Source organism: Arachis stenosperma, chromosome 9 (genome assembly GCF_014773155.1).
Source record: "Arachis stenosperma cultivar V10309 chromosome 9, arast.V10309.gnm1.PFL2, whole genome shotgun sequence".
Classification (NCBI taxonomy): domain Eukaryota; kingdom Viridiplantae; phylum Streptophyta; class Magnoliopsida; order Fabales; family Fabaceae; genus Arachis; species Arachis stenosperma.
The window spans coordinates 18,085,733-18,105,253 of NC_080385.1; the positions used below are offsets into that span (position 1 = coordinate 18,085,733).

The 19,521-nt window shown below is 35.2% G+C and overlaps 2 protein-coding genes across 2 annotated transcripts; both read right to left on the bottom strand.

Annotated features, from left to right (window-relative positions):
- Window positions 1-15,917: 15,917 nt before the first annotated feature.
- LOC130949181 (uncharacterized mitochondrial protein AtMg00860-like) lies at window positions 15,918-16,337 on the bottom strand. Its single transcript, XM_057877976.1, has one exon. It carries the CDS (start codon window positions 16,335-16,337, stop codon window positions 15,918-15,920), a length of 420 nt encoding a protein of 139 aa, XP_057733959.1.
- Window positions 16,338-16,388: 51 nt separating this feature from the next.
- Window positions 16,389-17,431, bottom strand: LOC130949182 (uncharacterized). The gene is made up of 2 exons (XM_057877977.1): window positions 17,063-17,431; window positions 16,389-16,700 (listed from the first exon to the last, which is right to left on the bottom strand). Exons 1-2 carry the CDS (start codon window positions 17,429-17,431, stop codon window positions 16,389-16,391), a joined length of 681 nt encoding a protein of 226 aa, XP_057733960.1.
- Between the last annotated feature and the right edge of the window lie 2,090 nt (window positions 17,432-19,521).

A 19,521-nucleotide genomic window follows, 5' to 3' on the forward strand; every position in this document is an offset into this window, starting at 1 on the left:
ATACAATAGTAAAAGGTCCTATATATAGAAAACTAGTAACCTAGGGTGTACAGAGATGAGTAAATGACATAAAAATCCACTTCCGGGCCCACTTGGTGTGTGCTTGGGCTGAGCAATGAAGAAATTTCGTGTAGAGACTCTTCTTGGAGTTAAACGCCAGCTTTTATTCCAGTTTGGGCGTTTAACTCCCATTTTGGTGCCAGTTCCGGCGTTTAACGCTGGAATTTCTGAGGGTGACTTTGAACGCCGGTTTGGGCCATCAAATCTTGGGCAAAGTATGGACTATCATATATTGCTGGAAATCCCAGGATGTCTACTTTCCAACGCCGTTGAGAGCGCGCCAATTGGGCTTCTGTAGCTCCAGAAAATCCACTTCGAGTGCAGGGAGGTCAGAATCCAACAGCATCTGTAGTCCTTTTGAGTCTCTGGATCAGATTTTTGCTCAGATCCCTCAATTTCAGCCAGAAAATACCTGAAATTACAGAAAAACACACAAACTCATAGTAAAGTCCAGAAAAGTGAATTTTAATTAAAAACTAATAAAAATATAATAAAAACTAACTAAAAGATACTAAAAACATACTAAAAACAATGCCAAAAAGCGTATAAATTATCCGCTCATCACTTGACCCACTCATTCCCAGTACCACCTTTTCCACTCTATCTAATGACCCGTTACAAATTTTTTCTATTCTCCTTTGGTGACTTTAGCCCACCTCCTCATGGCATCCAATCATCGTTCCCTAGAAACACACCTTCTGCGACAACCCCCAACTCATCCTTCCTACAAATGATATTCAAGTTTCTTCTTCTCTCATGCATGATCTTTAGCCTTCTTCATCTTCTATTCTCCAACCCATATCTTATATCCCCTCATCCAAATCATCTATAATCACCACCTCGCCCAATCCACCACCACGTGTCCACGCCGTAGCTAGCGCCTTTCTCGGCCTCTGATTCACTTGTCATATTATGTTTGCAATTCTTCTCTTACTTATCAATGAACCCTCTACATTCTCAAGTTGTCGAGATTTCCTCTATTCTATTTTTTCAATTTTTTACTATTTTTTATTCACAGAACTTACATTTTATCATTGCAATCTGAACATGAACAAAAAGTATTTTAGGAGGCCAATCAGGTTTCTCATTGGCACCTTGTCATGAAGAAAGAGCTTGCTGCATTAGAATTAAATAAAACTTAGTCTCTTGTTGAGTGTCCCCCAAAGGTGAAACTCATAGGTTGTCGATGGGTGTATAAAATTAAATGTTGTCCTCGTCCAAGTGGCTCAATTGAAAGATACAAAGTATGTTTGGTGGCCAAAGGTTTCACACAGACTAAAAGAGTGAATACTTTTGAGACATTCTCACTCATTGTCAAACCAGTTACTGTCCGCATACTTTTGGCTTTAGCTCTATTAAACAATGGCCTTCAGCAGCTAGATGTCAATAATGCTTTTCTCCATGGAGATTTATCTGAATTGGTATACATGGAGCTACCATCGGGCCTCTCTTCCAGTCTTCCAAATCAATGTTGTCGTCTCCACAAATCTTTGTATCGGTTGCCAGTCTAGTCAAATGTGGTATGAAAAACTCTCTATTTTTCTTCTTTTTTGTGGATATCAACAGACTATTTTCGATTATAGCCTATTCATTAAGGTTGTTGGCAGAGAAGTATGTATCTTGTTAATATATGTTGATGACATTGTGGTTATTGAAAATTCCATTTCTGAGATTGTAGCCATTAAGCGAATCTTAGACTCTCATTTTAGGATTAAGGATCTTGAAATTTTAAAATATTTTTTGGATATTGAGGTGGCTGATCCCAGTAAAAGGATTGCACTTTCATAGCAGAAATACTACTTGATCTTTTGACTTATTCTGATCTTTTGGGAGCTAATCCCATTAGTGTTCCCATGGATAGTGCAATTAAACATTTTTAAGATAACAGTCTCTTCTTCCAGATCCCTTTGTTTATCGTCGCTTTGTTGGTCGCTTGATTTACTTAACCACTACTCACCCGGATATTACTTATGCAACTCAGCAGCTAAATCAATTTTTAGTTACACCAACTCAAGCTCATTACAAAGCAGTTGTTCGTATTCTTTGATATCTTAATACTAGTCTTGGCAGGGAACTTTTCTTTCCTTGGAGTTCTAATCTCCAAATTTGCAGTTTTAGCGATTTAGATTGGGTCGGTTTTCCGGATATACGTAGGTCTTTAACTGGCTATTGTTTCTTCTTGGAGATTCTTTAGTATTATGGAAGACTAAAAAACAAATCAATACTGCTCGTTTTTCTACTGAAGCTGAATATCGCGCTCTTGCTAGTACCACGTGCGAGCTCTTATAGATTCTCAATTTGCTGAAGTTCCTTAATGTACCTTGTGCTTGCCCTCCTCTTTTGTTTTGTGACAATTAGAGTGCTTTACATATTGCGGCAAATCTAGTTTTTCATGAGTGCACTAAATACTTAGAAGTAGATTGTCATTTGGTTCGTCAAAAGGTTCAAGCTAGAGTAATGAAGTTACTTCCTGTTCCTTTCTTCAGTCAACTTGCAGACATCTTCAAGAAGCGTCTTTCTACTCAATTTTTTCACATTAATTTGTCCAAATTATGGATTCTTGACATATAACATCCTCTAGTTTACGGGGACATATTGGACCAGTCACCTTTATTGGCCCAATTCAAGCAAAATCATGTCCAACTAGATTAAATCATCTTTATATCTCCTCACCTCTCTTTCTTATAAAAGTAGTGACTTATCATACAAAATCATTCTGTTAGAATTAGAATCTTTTATGATATTTACAAGTTTATTAGGATTATGATAAGGTGTACAGAATTCTCTTTAATTTATATATCTATGATTCTAAAGAATGATACATAACGAAATTCATATAATACACCGTTTAAGAATCTTTCTTTCTCTGCCCATTGTTTTAGTAATTATTTTATGAATCTTGAATAGATGGATATAAGTGGGAGCTACTTAAGATAGTCAGTCACAGCAGTTGAGATTCAGTTGAAATTGGTTTTGTCAACTTGCATTGGTTGTTATAGTTAGTTATAGAGTTGGCTTACGTTGTTAATTATGACTAAAAAGGATTATGTTTAATTTTGCATGTTTCTATATGTGGTGTTGGTGCTAACAAATTGTTAAGTATGGTTGATTATGACTATATTAATAAGATAATTATAAAGTTGTACGTTGATGATTGTTGATTATTATTGTAGAAGATGCTGAAACTTTTGTATCGTTAAAATGTGAATTAACTGGATATTAAATTAGTTTCTAATTAGTGTAATTGAGATTTTTCCTTTAATTTACGGATGACCAAAATCATCAATTATTAATAGAAATTGAAAATTTAAGATTACGTGCGATATAGCTTAATAAGACAATAAGAAATTCACTATGGAGATTGAGAAGATTCATACTCCTCATTTACTACTTTTTTACTATTATAGATTATGGATTATAGATTTGTTACTCTTTCAGAATCTTATTAAGTAGCAAAGTATCTTTCTATACATGAAAACTTACTCCCAGGCATCCTTTCCGAGTAGTTTCCGTTGAAACCATTTTTACTACAAATTAAAGCGTAGGAATTTTTCATTTTCATGCTATGATGAAACCATTTTTACTAAAAATTTAAGCTGATAAAAAAAAAGTAATATAAATAATTATATATTTAGATGAAAACTCAGGTGAAAAAGTCGACTTCAGGTGAATTTAATATCTGAGAGTTATTAGATGAAAATTTAGTCAAATCATCTAACGACTTTCAGGTATTAACTTCACGTGAAGTCGACTGCACCTAAGTTTTTACCATATATTTAACCCTTTGTTTCAGGTAAGAATTGTTTTGAATTATTTGTTTAATTTTTTTATGAACTTTTTTTTATTTCTCTTATATTTTTTTTCTCTTTTGAGATTCACTCTATATACAATTCAAACATAAAATTTTCTTCCCAAAACTTAAATTGATAAAAAAAAATAACATGAATGTTCAATTTGATACTGGCTATATTGGTCTTTATAAAAGCTAAGCCATCCTACTTAGAAATGTTCAATGTATACCTAAAAACAAGAATATGATTTCTCAAATCGCATTCAACTTCAAAAATTGATGACTAAGTGAGGAAAGAAAAAAAAAGTAGAAAAACCTAGCGAAGAGGAGGGTGCTTTATTACGTGGGTTTGCTTTTCTTTTTAGAGATGATAGATAGAGAAGTTGAATGAGTGGGACGAGAGATACACGAACCTTGTAGCATTTGCCGTTGCTATAGGGTTTAATTTTCTCACTTTAAATTCACAAAACATACATACATGCTTAATTGGTTCTTTTGTTTTGTTCCTCGGGATTGCCGTCTAGCTTTTCTTTTCTTTCTTTTTGTATTAGTAGCACATACCTACACACACACTTTCTTTAATTTTTGTTCAAAGCCATGCTTATAGGGACAACCCTTCTCTTTATAGACCCTCTTGAATCTCAAGGGATGGACCATTATTGCACGTTCACACCTTCACTCTCTAACAAAATTGTTATCCAAGTGCTGAATTTTCATGTCCAAGTGTGTTCTTTTGACCAAGGTGATAGATATTTTGATTCTTTTTAATAATAAGTATACTTTTATTATTAGAAACAATCTTTCATATACTTCTTTATATATATATTTAAAATTTAAAAAAATAATTTTATGATATAGTATTAAAATTTTTTTATAACCTAAAAATTCAAAGTTTGATTTTGTTGACTAAAAAAAAAAAAGGATTTTAATATAAGATAAATAAATAAATATAGTCTATAATTCTATATATACACAAAAATATTTACTCAAATCTAAAAAGAGCAAGGCTCTTGTATGTGGAACAGTGTATTAAAAATAGTTATTTATATGTTTTTTTTTATTAGTTTAAATTTTTGTAAAAATGTTTCCATGACGTTTATGTTTGATGAAAAGCATGGTTAGGAAACATTTTTCTTTCACTAACTGTCCAACGAATTAATAAGGTAAAGAATAATATTTTTAGTTTCATTTTCATCGTTTATAAAGCGTGACCATAATTCTAAATTGTGGTCTAAATTCTGATCCGTAACTAGCTTCAATAATAGGCTGATTTTTTTATATGATTTAGCATTGTGAGTTTTGCTCGGTTATGATGATTAGGGATGAATTACACTGTTATGACGGCGTTAGTTTTAGAAATCTTGGGGGAAAGAAATCGGACCGTCCGATTTCATGATGAAAGAGAAAGGAGCACAAATTGAACGGTTCGATTTGTGTGCAGCTAAGTTTTGCTATACATGAAATTGGACCCACCGATTTCAGGAGGTCCAAATTTTTAAAACCAAGAGTGCTGTAATCGGATTCACCGATTTCTGGTGGAAAATTTTATTTGAATCCGGGAGGGCAGCAATCGGACCCACTGATTTGTGATGCCAAAAAAATTATTGAAATAATAGGACGCGGTCGATCCGATCGATTTTATTGTAACTGCATACATAAACCCAAAAAAAATCGCAGAAACCCTATTCTTCCTCTGCTCATGTTCTTCGTATGCTCTCATTCCTCTCTTTCATTCTTGCAGGATAGATTTTTGTGAGATTGAGAGTAGTTAAGTACGTATAGTGTTATGGATGATAGAGTTGGGTTGAAAATTTATTTTTACGGGCAGATTTTATTTCAAACATATGAGGGAGTTCAATTTGTGTGTGAAAATTTATTAGATATTGTTATTCCGTTCACATTGTCATTTGAGGAATTGAAAGGTGGGATTTGTGAGAAGATAGATTCTTAAATATCTAGGAGAGTATCGTGTGTATTGTACAGGTATCCTTTATCTGTGTTTGGTGGGTTCGTTCAATTTCAAATCAAATAAGTGACGGATGAAGCGAGTATGCATGAGATGTTCTCAATGTATATGGAAAATTGCCACCGAATGTCGTGCATCGAGTTGTATATTGAGTTCGAGCAATCTGAAGCGGGCCGTAATATTGAATTGGAAGATTATAATAGTGAAAGTGAGGAGGAGTTTGAAAGTAACTATGAGATCGTTGGTCTAGGTGAAGACGAAGATGAAGCTGACAGCACCATGAACGCAGATGTGGTGGAAGTTGCAAATGCACTAGCAAACCCACATTTGTTTCAGGAGCCTTCTTTCATGAGGTCGTTGGATTTGGAGGCTACGCATGCACCGAAATTTCCCCAATATATGAATGCAGGTACGTAAAGAAAGATAGCTTTGTGATATTCTAAATTAGGAAAAGAATAAGGTCAGATGAGTAGTATATGTGATATGTGAATAGTAATTTTTGACCATTGCATTTGATTACTTTATTAGTTAGTAGTTCTTTATTATGAATTATATTTAGTTGTTCCTTACGTAGATAGAATAGCAGAAAAAATGACTATTATGATCATATATAGTAATGAATGATTTATTACTGATTATATAATAAAGAATTTATTACTGATGATGTATGCAGCGCTTCCTGTTGTGGCGGATGGTAAGTTCAAGGTGGGGATGGAATTCAGTTCAAGGGAGGTAGTAATCAAGGCAATGAAAGATTATACCATCCGTAGAGGTGTAGACTATCGGGTATATGTAACCTTTACCTTTTTCACTTGTGGCCGTACCTATCAAAACACAACATATATTAGAAATAGAAGTTCATCATGGATTTACTAATCGAAATTCATAATCAATTTGAAAATCATTACCAACAGTTTATTTTACCTGCACTAGGTGCTGGATCCTCATCAACAGCATCGTCATCATCCTCATCCTCATTCACACCCTCATCCTCATCGTCATCCTCATCCTCACCCTCATCCTCACCCTCATCCGCATCCTCTGGATGGTCTACTAGGTAGTTATCAGTCTCATCATCAACTGCCCTATTACTCTCTTGAATTAGACTCATCGGAATACATCTAGGGTTTCCACTCTGTATAATCCCTCCCGCCCCTTCAGCACTTCTGCTTGAGTCAACAGACATTTTGGCACCAAAATTATCAAAGGAAGTGCGAACCTGATGTCGCGAATCCAATGACCTCCTAACTGAAGTAATACCACCCGGATGTGCTTGAACTGTTGTGGGAATGTCAACATAATTACCTGAATGTGAGTGGTGCGGCCCCGGTGCCATGAAACCAAGCAGCTAACTGAATGAAGCTTGCTGCCCTGGCTCAAACTGTTGCCCACCCCAATACTGTTGATGTACCGGGACTGACACTAAAAAATATTCAGACGGATGCGTGTCAGGAACATATGATGCAAAATACTCACCCCCTGTTGTGGCGGTCCCGGTGGCGGTGGTGGTGGAGGTGTCGGTGCCGGTTCGGGTGCTGGTGGTGGTGGAGGAACTTTTGGATTCTCTTGGAATACAAGGTTCGACAATTGCAAGTGGTCACCAAATGCTTCTCGGTACCAATGCATGTAAATTTTCAATGGATAATGTAAAGGCACCAAGTCATCAGAGAGAATGTGACTATACCGATTGGTCTACTGCATCACCCAAAAAGAGTGGGTATTGGCCCAATCTTGATTCTTAGGCCTAGTTAGAACTTCGCCGTGTGATGCACCTAAATCCCGCTCTTGATTAGGAACATCGTGTCTCAGGCCAAATTGCCTCCTGACTCTATCAGATTTATGCTACTCGATGCATTCAAAAGAAATAAGTGGCACCGTGGCACTCCAGATAATCGAATTATGACGGATGTCTAAAGTAATCACGTCTGGGTTAATGTCTCCAATGCCATAAGCCTGCCAAACAAACTGGACACATTGAACCAGTCAAATGATTACACAACAATTAATCCACTGAACAAGCTACATTCGGTACTTGTATTTTACAACATACCTGTCCTTCTTGTAGATCATCCAACAACCTCCTGTAGTGTACAAGCGAATTATATCGGTAGGCATAGTTATCACGGTCCCAGTTACGCCACCTGCCGTCAGACAATTCATTATTAACTTATTCTGTGGTAAACAAAATACAATTTCTAGAAGTTCTTTCAATGCATACTTGAAGGTTATGGTAGGCTTAGAGAATAGGGGTTGAATCTATGCCTTTCTTTTAAGTTACAGAAATGAACATTTAAAACAAACTTTCAATTCTGATTCTATTTGTACTCAGCAGCGGAAATTTATGAGACAATTTATTTTTGTCTCATGAATATCAGAAAACAGAACACAGTAGAGAAGGGAGGAGCTAACACCAGCATGTATCCTGGTTCGGTTGCCTTGTGCAATGCAACCTATGTCCAGTCTCCTCCACAACTATGAAGGAATTTCACTATAGTTAAAAGTATTACATACACCAATTCCACAAGATTGACACAATCCTTTCACACTCAAGTTCTAACCTAACTTGACATTGGCTATGCGAATACCTAACTCTTCACTCTTAGTGCTAACCCAACTAAGAAAGGGATATCTCACAGGTACAAAATACAAGACATAGACATATCTAAAGAAATCTGAAAATAACTCTAGGCTTTTCTCTCAAGTGTATCACTCAGCCTTTTTCCACTCATGGCTTTTACTTGAGCTCTCTCAATATGCCTTTTCACACAAGAAATTATAGAAAGATAAACATAGAAAAGTACATCACAATCTGTAAAACATGAAGGAGATTGACTTCATCAACAACCTCTTCGCTATGTGCAAAACCAGATTTGCAAACCTCAAATACAGTTCTTCAGTATTGGCCGAATGCTTCTTTGAAAGAAAGCATTATCTAAGTAGAGGAACTTCTTTACAGAACACAACTCACAAAGCTCTGGTTTTCTCTCTTTGGTTCTGAATGAGCAGAAAGTCTTCTTTTATCTCCTTGCATGTTGCTGGGTTCTTCTTCATAGGTCAACTCCTTGAGCCTTGAGCTTCACCAACCCACTGTCTCACTTTTTCCCATTAATCCTCACAATGGAAACTTTGCTTCTGAATTCTCCATCTTGACCGAAAGCCATAAAATAGTATCCACAAAAGTCTTCCAATGGTAAACCAAATCTGAACCCTTGAAAACCAACTTGGTCCCCAAGACATGTTTGAGACCGTGGATTTACAGCAGAGAAGAACATATATCCTCTTTTCTATATGGCTCAAAACGGAGTGGCAGAGAGTTGAAAATGAAGAGAAGAAAGTGTGTTACATGTACAAGAAAATGGGTTACCTTTAACCTAAGCTTGATATAGTTTGAATTTGCTGATTAGACTTCTACGTTTCAAGCTTGGACTTTCTCTTTCTTGCTTCTTTGATGATCACCTTAGGGAAGAAGCTTTCTCTTTCTCTTTCTCACTTTTCTGAATTTTGTGATTTGACTAAGACAGAGGAGAGAAGAACGTTGCTTTGGTAGTGAGATCAAATTGGAGGGATTTGAAATTGAGTTGGGTTTGGATCGGATATCCATTAAGCAACCCGTTTGGCCCATCTGACTTCTTTCTTTGCATTTCCTTGGGCTTCTCTTTTTGCTTTCAGTCCACTATCCTTGCTATTTGCTTTTCATTCCATTTGGGCTATAAAATTTAATTTTGGCCTGTAATAATAAATAATTAGTAATATGCAATTATAATTAATCAACACTAATTATTTATTTTGACCAAAAATAATGTTTGTCATCACTAATTAATTTAGTTAATTTCTTAACTCAACAATACTTTAATCAAAATCACGTGTTTGCAATTGGAAACACTCGGGAATTGCCGGGAATCGGCGCTAGAAATGGTAGCCGGATCCAAGCCCAAGTAAGCAACAGTGTCAGCGGAGCGTCCATCTCCTTGCAATCGACGCGAGTTGCCCTATACAATGATCTATACAAGTGTGCCAGGCATGCCGAACCCCAACTAAACTGTATGATGCCACCGAAGTTACAGAGCAAAGGCAAAAATTTCCAATGCACCGCTGTACCCGACTTATCTCCAAACAAAATCGTCCCGAATAACAACATTATGTGACACTTTACATACATCTGAATGTGAACATCATCATTCAACACTATACGATCTTTCAAACCCCTAAACCACGTTAATTTTATAAAGCTCCCCCTACAGTCCGTCTTCCTCGGTGCAACTCCAAATTGGTGCAAGCACTCGGCCTCCAATGCCTCAAAACTACTCATGGTCAGTCCTGTAACCGGAAGACCATTTGTCGGCAGACCAAGAATTATCGCCACATCCTCCAAGGTCACGGCACACTCACCAACCGGAAAATAAAATGTGTGAGTCTTAGGCTACCATCTCTCAATCAGAGCATTAATCATTGCTGACTGACATTGGATAACTCTAATCTGGGAAATATAATAAAATCCAGTCTCGCGTAAGTGTGACTCAACAATTTGGTTGTATGGATCCGACGGTTTTAAATGATCACATATCAACATTCGTGAACCCTACAATATCACATTTCCGTTATAAGTACTAGTATAATATAACTATATTATCAAAAACACAATTATCCTTACATGTCAATTATAACTAATTCTAAGCATAATTGCATTTCAAACAAACACAGTAAATCTGTTATACAAAAATCCTTCAATCATTATCATTACCTTATAACAAAAATTAATTAACCTTAACTAACTAACCGGACTAATTTCACGATTGATAAATTATTTATTCGTAGAGCAAATATTTTTTTCTTTCAACCTCTATTATTATTATTATTATTATTATTATTATTATTATTTATTATATTATTATTATTATTCATAAAACAACATACTAATTTTCAATTTATGTTTACTTATTACTAGTTTATTGTCTAAATTTTACTAAATTATGTTAAATTCAACTATTAATGATCATAAATAATTTATTAAATTTATATTATTAATCATAATAATTTATTAAACTCAATTACTAACTAATACTAAAACTAATACCAGTCACAATATGTACAGATCTCATTATTAACGATCATAAATAATTTATTAAATTTATATCATTAATCATAATAATTTATTAAACTTAATTTCTAACTAACTAATACTAAAACTAATACCCATCACAAAATGTACAGATCTCATTCTTCTTTCATTCACACCCATCCATCCATTCATTTCATTCATTCTTTCTTTCATTTTATTTCATTTCATTAACCAATAATCATAAAAAACCCCAAATCAACGGTACCATATCATACATACATACATGGCTAATCCATACTTTAATCTTTATTTCTAACCACCTAACAATAAAATCATACACACATATATGAATAATCTCTACTTAGTGTCATTATAATATATATTACTATTATTATTCTTAAATAAAATTATTTAAAGATAAAAACTTTTAAAAATTAAAAACTTACATAAACAGGATACCCAAGATAATTAACAATATGAAGTTCTGGTTGATTTACTTCTTTGATTTTTGGTCTTCTTGGTATTGTTTTTTAATTTTTACAGTGTAACACCCTACCACCCAGAGCTTTAAGCTTAAGTCGTAAAGCAGAGGTGGTGTGGTATTACGACCTCTAAAATAAAATGTAAATATATAATAGCAGAAGAATTATAATATGCTAGGAGCCTTGAAGAATAGAGGAAACAAAAATTGCGAAAATAAAAGCACAGCGCCCCAGAAGCGAGTTAACTTACGTGCTAAGAAAGCTACAGTTGCCAAGTGTAAAATAACCTAAAATAGAAACAGATAGTCAAAGATACAAAATAACGAGCTCTTGACTCAGCCTACGAAGTCAAGACTGGCCAGAGAATATATACACATATATACATATATATACATATCCAAAACCCAAATGTACATATGCACAATCCTACCTCTCGATAAACCTCTAAGAGGATCAAAAAGAACAAGTTATGTGGAGAGAAAACTAAATACACATATATACATCACTGTACAGCAAAACTACCCAGCAACCACTCCGCTTCAAGAGTTCAGACGCCTAACGAGATACCTCTCAACCTGTATTTGAAAAACAACAACATAGTATGGAATGAGAACTAGGGGTTCTCAGTATGGTAAAGGTGCCACACACATAATATATAAGGTCCTGGGAATACTAGAGGCAATCCTAGAATGCCGACACTCAGATTATAGAGCTTAATGTATTAAATAGAAGTCATAAAAGGTAGTTTTCTAAGAGTATATAAAATTGACTTAACTTAACCTTAAGTCTAAACCCCATATTGTCGTTCCTCCATACCTCCACTTCCTTCAGTATTTCACAGACAGTTAAACAGATATAAGCAAGCACAAGAAAGTTACAAATACAGCAGGTAACAATTACACATTTAACATGGCAAATACAGTTAGGCACACCCAACTAATGCACAAACAAGTAATTCGAGTAATATGCAGATGATGCATGCCTGTCCTACGACTGATAAGGCTCATCTATCGGTTATCCAGCCAACCCGACAAGTCTAAATTGTACTTAGACTGTCCCCCGATGTGCATCCCCATGAGTCTATGCATAGCTTTATCTCAAATAATCAATATTTCTCAATGGGGGTAACATTCCCGGGAATTTATATAGTGCCCGGTCACACTTACGTCGTAGGGTCAATAGAGTATCGAGTTTTCTACCTGGTACACGTGGTGGCAAGCCACGACACTTTATCCAGGGAATCTCGTGTCTCAGATCATTCAAATTCATAAGCCATATAAATAAATCCATTATAATTCATCAACATCCACATCATTCTCAATCGCATCTCATTCATCATCATACATTAAACATATTCAATCCTTATCCTTCATTATCACACCTCCCATTCCGTCCATCAATAGTTCCAATTCAAAACACATAATTCATTCTTTTCTAAGAATCAAACTTCAAACTTAAAACATACTCATTTTCTTAATAACTCAAAATCAAACTATATAACATTTAAATCTAAATCTCTTTTAAATAATCATCTAAACAAAATCTCTAATTTTTATAAAATTTTGGCAGCATCTTCTCTAAAACTCGGACTTTGCTACCCTTTTCGGGTCCAAACTTGCATTCTTTTCAACTCAACATACCCTTCCTCATCATCATAACAATCACCACAATAAATCTACCTCAAATCAACAATTATACTCATACTATATTCAAATCCAACAACCAAAATTTAACTAAGAATCATAGTTCACAAATCCTAGGCTTTTAACACAAAATACCTCATTATCGCAACAACCTCCACAATAGTTATACCTCAAATCAATAATTCACCAAATCACCAGTTAACTAACAAGCACCAAATCAACCATGTTCATCAACAGGATACTAAGCATTAAATATACGCATGCAATCCAACCTATCCTATGGTCATCTAGCCTAAGTTTTCACAGAACATTATATATTAAATGCAAGAAACCTAAACCATACCTTAGCCGATTCTCAAGTATTATTCCAAGACAATTTTTCTAAAAGAACTCAGCCCTCAAAAACTCAACTAATCCGCTTCCTCCAAGTTCCAGTATTCACAATTTCAAGCTCCAATTATTTATTTTCAACCTAATAGACATTTATAACACATATATATCCAATTTAATACTCAAAGCTCAAATTCAAAGAAAATAAAATAGAATTATCGTATCCTCACCTTACCCAAGCTTCACATAAGCAAGAGTGAACGTTTTCCTCAAGCTAATTGGATCCTAAAACTTCAGAAATCAAAGAAATTCAACATTCCCACTTAAAATTCAAAAATTGGGGGAAGAGAAGGCTGAGAGTGATTAAACAAGTTACCTATGAAATTGTTTCGATAGAAAAGTAAAGCTCGACGCGGTGAATGTGTGGCTGCAAACGGTGCAACGATTGGAGCTCGGACGGAGAAGTTACGGGAGTTGGAAATTTACGTGAGGGTTACGGGAATGTTTCGTTCTTCATTTCCCTGGGAAGCTTTCAGCTTCGTTTATGTTGAAATGAGGGGGACGAAGGCTTGGGTTCACTTAAAAGGGCTGGTCCGGTTGGACCGACAGCCCGGTTCGGGTCCGGTTCAACCGGTTCGGTCCGTTCGGTCCAATTTTGGACCGTTTTCTTCGAAATTGGTGTCAAAATTCTCGTTTCGATGAGCTCTATCCTAATTTGATATAATATTCACATTTCTAATCCTCCTTATTAAAAACTAATTTATTGACTAATTATTTACTAATTTAATCGGGGTTTACATTCTACCCACCTAACAAAGAATTTTGCCCTCAAAATTCAAATCTAGTTACCTGAAAAGAGATGTGGATAGTCCTTTCGCATATCTGATTCGAGCTCCCAGGTATGCTCCTTGATACCAGCTCGACTCCAAGATACTTTTACCAATGATACTTCCCTTCCTCGTAATCATTTAATATTAGTATCATCAATTCTCACTGGAATTACTGGAAGTGTTAGATCTTCTCTTACTTGGATTGGTTCTGGTTCTAGAATATGACTTGCGTCAGGAGTGTACTTTCTAAGCTGAGACACATGAAACACATCGTGCAAATTTGAAAGATATGGCGGTAAGGCAATTCTATAAGCCACTGGCCCAATCCTCTTCAGAATCTCAAAGGGTCCAATATAACGGGGATTCAGTTTCTCAGTCTTAATAGCTCTTCCTACCTCAGTGATTGGTGTAACCTTTAGAAAGACATGTTCTCCTTCTTCGAATTCCAAAGGCTTTCGCCTCTGGTCAGCATAGCTCTTTTGGCGACTTTGGGCTATAAGTATTCGACTACGAATCATCTTTATTTGCTCAGTCGTTTCAGCTATTATCTCAGGCCCTAATAGACTCTTTTCTCCAGTTTCATACCAACACAATGGAGATTGACATTTTCTGCCATACAGAGCCTTATATGGAGCCATTCCGATGCTCGCATGATAGCTATTATTATAACCAAATTCTATTAATGGCATATACCGATCCCAACTCGCTGGCTGGTCCAAAACACAAGCCCTTAGTATATCCTCCAAGGTCTGAATAGTTCTCTCTGAATGACCATCTGTCTGAGGGTGATACACAGTACTCAAACTTAAATGAGTTCCAAATGCACGCTGAAAATCTCCCCAAAACCTTGATGTAAAATGGGGATCTCTATCAGATATAATAGTAGAAGGCACACCATGTAACCTGACAATCACTTTGATATACATTTGAGCCAATTCCTCCATTGTACAACTTATTTGGATAGGAAGAAAGTGAGCTGATTTTGTCAATCGATCCACAACCACCCAAATAGCGTCAAAACCAGATCGGGTTCTAGGCAAACCTATCACAAAATCCATTGCGATGCTCTCCCATTTTCATTGTGGAATCTCCAAAGGCTGAAGGGTCCCTGATGGTCTCTGATGCTCAATCTTAACCTTCTGACACGTTAAACTTTTAGATACATGTAATGCCACATCATTCTTCATCTCTGGCTACCAGAACATCGCTTTCAGATCTTGATACATTTTGGTACTCCCTGGATGAATTGAGAACCCACTCTTATGAGCTTCCTTCAAGATACTTTGTCGCAGGTCTCCAACATTAGGCACAATAATCCGGTTCTTGAACCTTCATAAACCATCCTGACCTTCTGACACTCTCCACTGTTTTCCCTGTTTAACTGCTGGTAATACCTTACATAATGCTTCACTATCTCGATGAGCCTTCAGAAGTTCTAATTTAAAATCACTTGAAATCTGCAACTGACTCAAACACAGGATTCCAGATTCTTCTCTAATTCCCAAATTCAAACCTTGAAATGCCTTTAGTAATTCTTCTTCCCGTAGCATCATCCAAGCTGCATATAAAGATTTCCGACTCAAGGCGTCTGCCACAACGTTTGCTTTTCCTGGATGATAATTCAATTCAAAATCATAATCTTTTAGAAGCCCCATCCATCTCCTCTGATGCATATTCAACTCTTTTTGCTCAAAAAGATACTTCAAACTCTTATGGTTTGAGAAAACATGAAACTTAACACCATAGAGATAATGCCTCTAAATCTTTAAAGCAAACACAACAGCAGCAAGTTCCAAATCATGTGTTGGATAGTTCATTTCATTCGGCCTTAATTGCCGTGAGGCGTATGCTACAACATTCTGGTGCTGCATCATAACGCACCCCAAACCTTTCAGAGATGCATCACAATACACTTCAAACGGTTCATTTGGTTCAGGTAATACCAATACAGGTGCAGTAGTCAACCTATGCTTTAATGCTTGGAAACTCTCTTCACATTCTGGAGTCCAGATAAAAGGCGTATCCTTCCTAGTCAATTTAGTTAAAGGTAAGGTGAGCTGTGAAAATCTCTTAATGAATCTGCGATAATACCCTGCCAAACCTAAGAAACTCCTGATCTCTGTCACTGAAGTTGGTCGCTCCCAATTTATCACTGCTTCCACCTTAGCTGGATCCATAGCTATTCCCTGCTTACTCACCACATGGCCAAGAAACTTCACCTCACTCGTCTAGAACTCGCATTTAGATAACTTAGCGTACAACTTCCTGTCTCTCAGAATTTGTAGCACAGTTCGCAAGTGATCAGCATGTTCCTCTTCAGACTTAGAATAAACAAGAATGTCATCAATAAAGACAATAATAAACTTGTCCAGATATGGTCGAAAAATCCTGTTCATATAATCCATAAATACGACCGGGGCATTAGTTAACCCAAAAGACATCATTGTATACTCATAATGACCATAACGGGTTCTGAAAGTAGTTTTCGGTATATCCTCGTCTCTAACCCTTATCTGATGATACCCGGATCGCAGGTCAATCTAAGAAAACACACCAGCACCCTGTAACTGATCCATTATATCATCGATTCTAGGCAATGAATATTTATTCTTCACAGTGATCTTATTCAATTGCCGATAATCGACACACAGCCGCATACTCCCATCCTTCTTCTTTACCAGTAACACTGGCGCTCCCCACGGAGAAACACTTGGTCGGATAAAATGCTTACCCAACAGATCTTCCAGCTGAGCCTTCAGTTCAGCCATTTCTAAAGGTGACATCCTATAAGAAGTAATTGAAATTAGACCGGATCCAGGTACCAACTCGATTGCAAATTCAACCTCTCGGTTAGGTGGAAATTCATTAATATCATCCGGAAACACATTTGGAAATCACATACAACCGGAATCTGCTCTAAACTCTGATCATCACCTGATACTCCCGCAGTTAATAACATAATATCCTGACATTCAATTCCAAAGCAGTTTACTATCATAGAATTCAAATAGTAACTATTCACCACAACCGGTGCTTTTGACCCTTCCGGCATAAACTGTACTGACTTCTCAGAACAATCAAGCAAAACATGATACTTGGATAGCCAATCCAATCCCAAGATGAGATCAAGACCAGTCATAGGCAAACAAATCAAATCATGTACAAATTCACGCTGTTGCACTCGAAAGGGAACTTGTGGACATCCTATCCTAGTCACTATAGTTTCATGAGTACCATTATATACTTTCAAATCATAACCTAAAACCACCATTCTCAATCCTAACTCATTGGCTTTTTCAAATGTAATAAATGAATGAGTTGCTCCTGAGTCAAATAAAGCATGATTTCAATATAACTTCAAGTCGAAACAAACTACGTAAAATTTGAGAAAAGAGAGATTAATTTAGCTAAAAGAAAAATTCTATTTTTCTCGTTCTTATGTTAGGCATGCATGAAAATTACGATCTTGTTGGAAGGAAACTTGAAATAAAGTTTTGCTTATAAAAGGAAAAGAAAATGCATTACAATGAAACAGATTTAAATCTTATACAAAAATTTTCGGAGTAATGAAACATATTTAAATCACATACAAAAATTTTCAAAGTAAGGGAGTGTAAGCTAAGTTAAAAGCGATTTTATTTAAAACTTCAAGAGATGGTTGTATTGCTCCAAAACAAATTCAACTTACAGCAAAAGAGGCATTGCCCAAATAAAGGAATGCAGAGTCAAAAACAACCTTATTTAAAAATAAATCAAACCTTATTTAAAAATGTTTAAAACAATCCAAGAATATACTAGAAATCACACCTTATAAAGATATTCAATAATATTAAAATGCATTAAGTACGTTCAAAGAGATACAAATCGCAGAAAGAGAAGAGTAAGTGATAAGGATAAGATTTACATGAATACGGAAGGAGGTATAGGATTACAACTAAGCAATAATGTATGGTCATGAGAAAACGTTTCGAAAAGAATCATTTCGCATCTTAACAGGAAATATTGAATCTAGGAACTCCAAAGAAAACAAAAGAAGGGTAGTGGTAAATTGGATCAAAACAAACTGAAACCAAATTAGAGAGGCACAAGGTTTACAAAAATATGAAGGAATGGTTCTAGTCACCAACAAATTAGGATGGTTAAAAGTCATGAAGTATGTCAGAAGAAAGAATTGAAATACAAATAGGAAATAATTTTGACTTCAAAGAACTTCAATAGAAATCCTAAAAGAGAACAGGGCAATTATTTATAAAATTCAAGAGAATTGATAAAAACATAAATATTGCGTCATATTAAAACAATTTCAAGTCAAACTAGATTATGCAAAATTTTTGAAATAAAAATTAGTTAGGCTAAGGATAAAATATTTTCTTGAAAACCTTCAAAGACATTTTACATAATAAAATAAGAATTTGCATAAAAATAAATATGAGATTGGTAGGAATTCAAGTTGTAATCCTAGGAAGGAATTTAAATCTAAGAATTTCGAAAGGAACAATCAGAAGGAAGAACGGTACACTCTTTTGAACCGAATCTAAGCTGGGTTGAAAAGAATACTAAAAATCAATAGTAGCGTCCACAAGGAATGGATAAACTCAAAAAGGAATGAATTCACTTTTTCAAAAGAAATATAAAAGGTATTACATCAAAACAAGTTAGATTAAAATTAGATACGCAAAATTTATAAAATAGAACTTAATCAAGCTATGAGCAGAAATATTTTCTTAAGAGTCTTGGAAAATACTCGGGTGCAAAATCATAAAAGTATACGTATAAAAATTGTGATAAAATTGGAATTAAATCAAGTTGTAGTCAAGGAAGAAAATCCAAGATAAAAAAATTGTTTTCACATATCTATAAAAGAATAGGTGAAGTATTGCAGATAAACAGATTTATATCATATAAAGAAATTTTTGAATCCATGTAAAAAAATATATACTAAATTAAAAATGGTCTAAAAAAAAAAAATTCAAAAGAGGATTGCGTAACAGAATTAAGCAGAAAAATAGTCAATTCTAAATTTTTTTTTTCTTCTTCTTCTTTTTTTTTTAAAACCAAAATAAGCTCAGATCACGTCAAGGAGATACACAGATTACGTAGAGAAATTCAAGGTCAAGAATTATGATGCCGAAAATTTAGAAGATAATCAAGAATATGGTAAGTACAAGATATACATTAGACATGAAGTAAAAGAATCAATTTACAAAGTTAGCTTAGTTCGAATCATAATTCTCACGGTTCAAATTGCTCAAGATTTAAGGATCATGCATCATGCCAAAACAAGTTCAAGATCGGATCAATGAGCACAGGATTCCTAAAGAAGAGTATAATCAATGATAAGGACAGATATCTTTAAAAGAC

Coding starts and splice junctions, on each gene's coding strand:
- LOC130949181 (XM_057877976.1), bottom strand. CDS start 16,337: ATGGATCCAGCTAAGGTGGAAGCAGTGATAAATTGGGAGCGACCAACT.
- LOC130949182 (XM_057877977.1), bottom strand. CDS start 17,431: ATGGTGGTTTTAGGTTATGATTTGAAAGTATATAATGGTACTCATGAA. Junction 16,701..17,062: donor GTTTAGAGCAGATTCCGGTT/GTATGTGATTTC, acceptor GTGTTTTCTTAG/ATTGACCTGCGATCCGGGTA.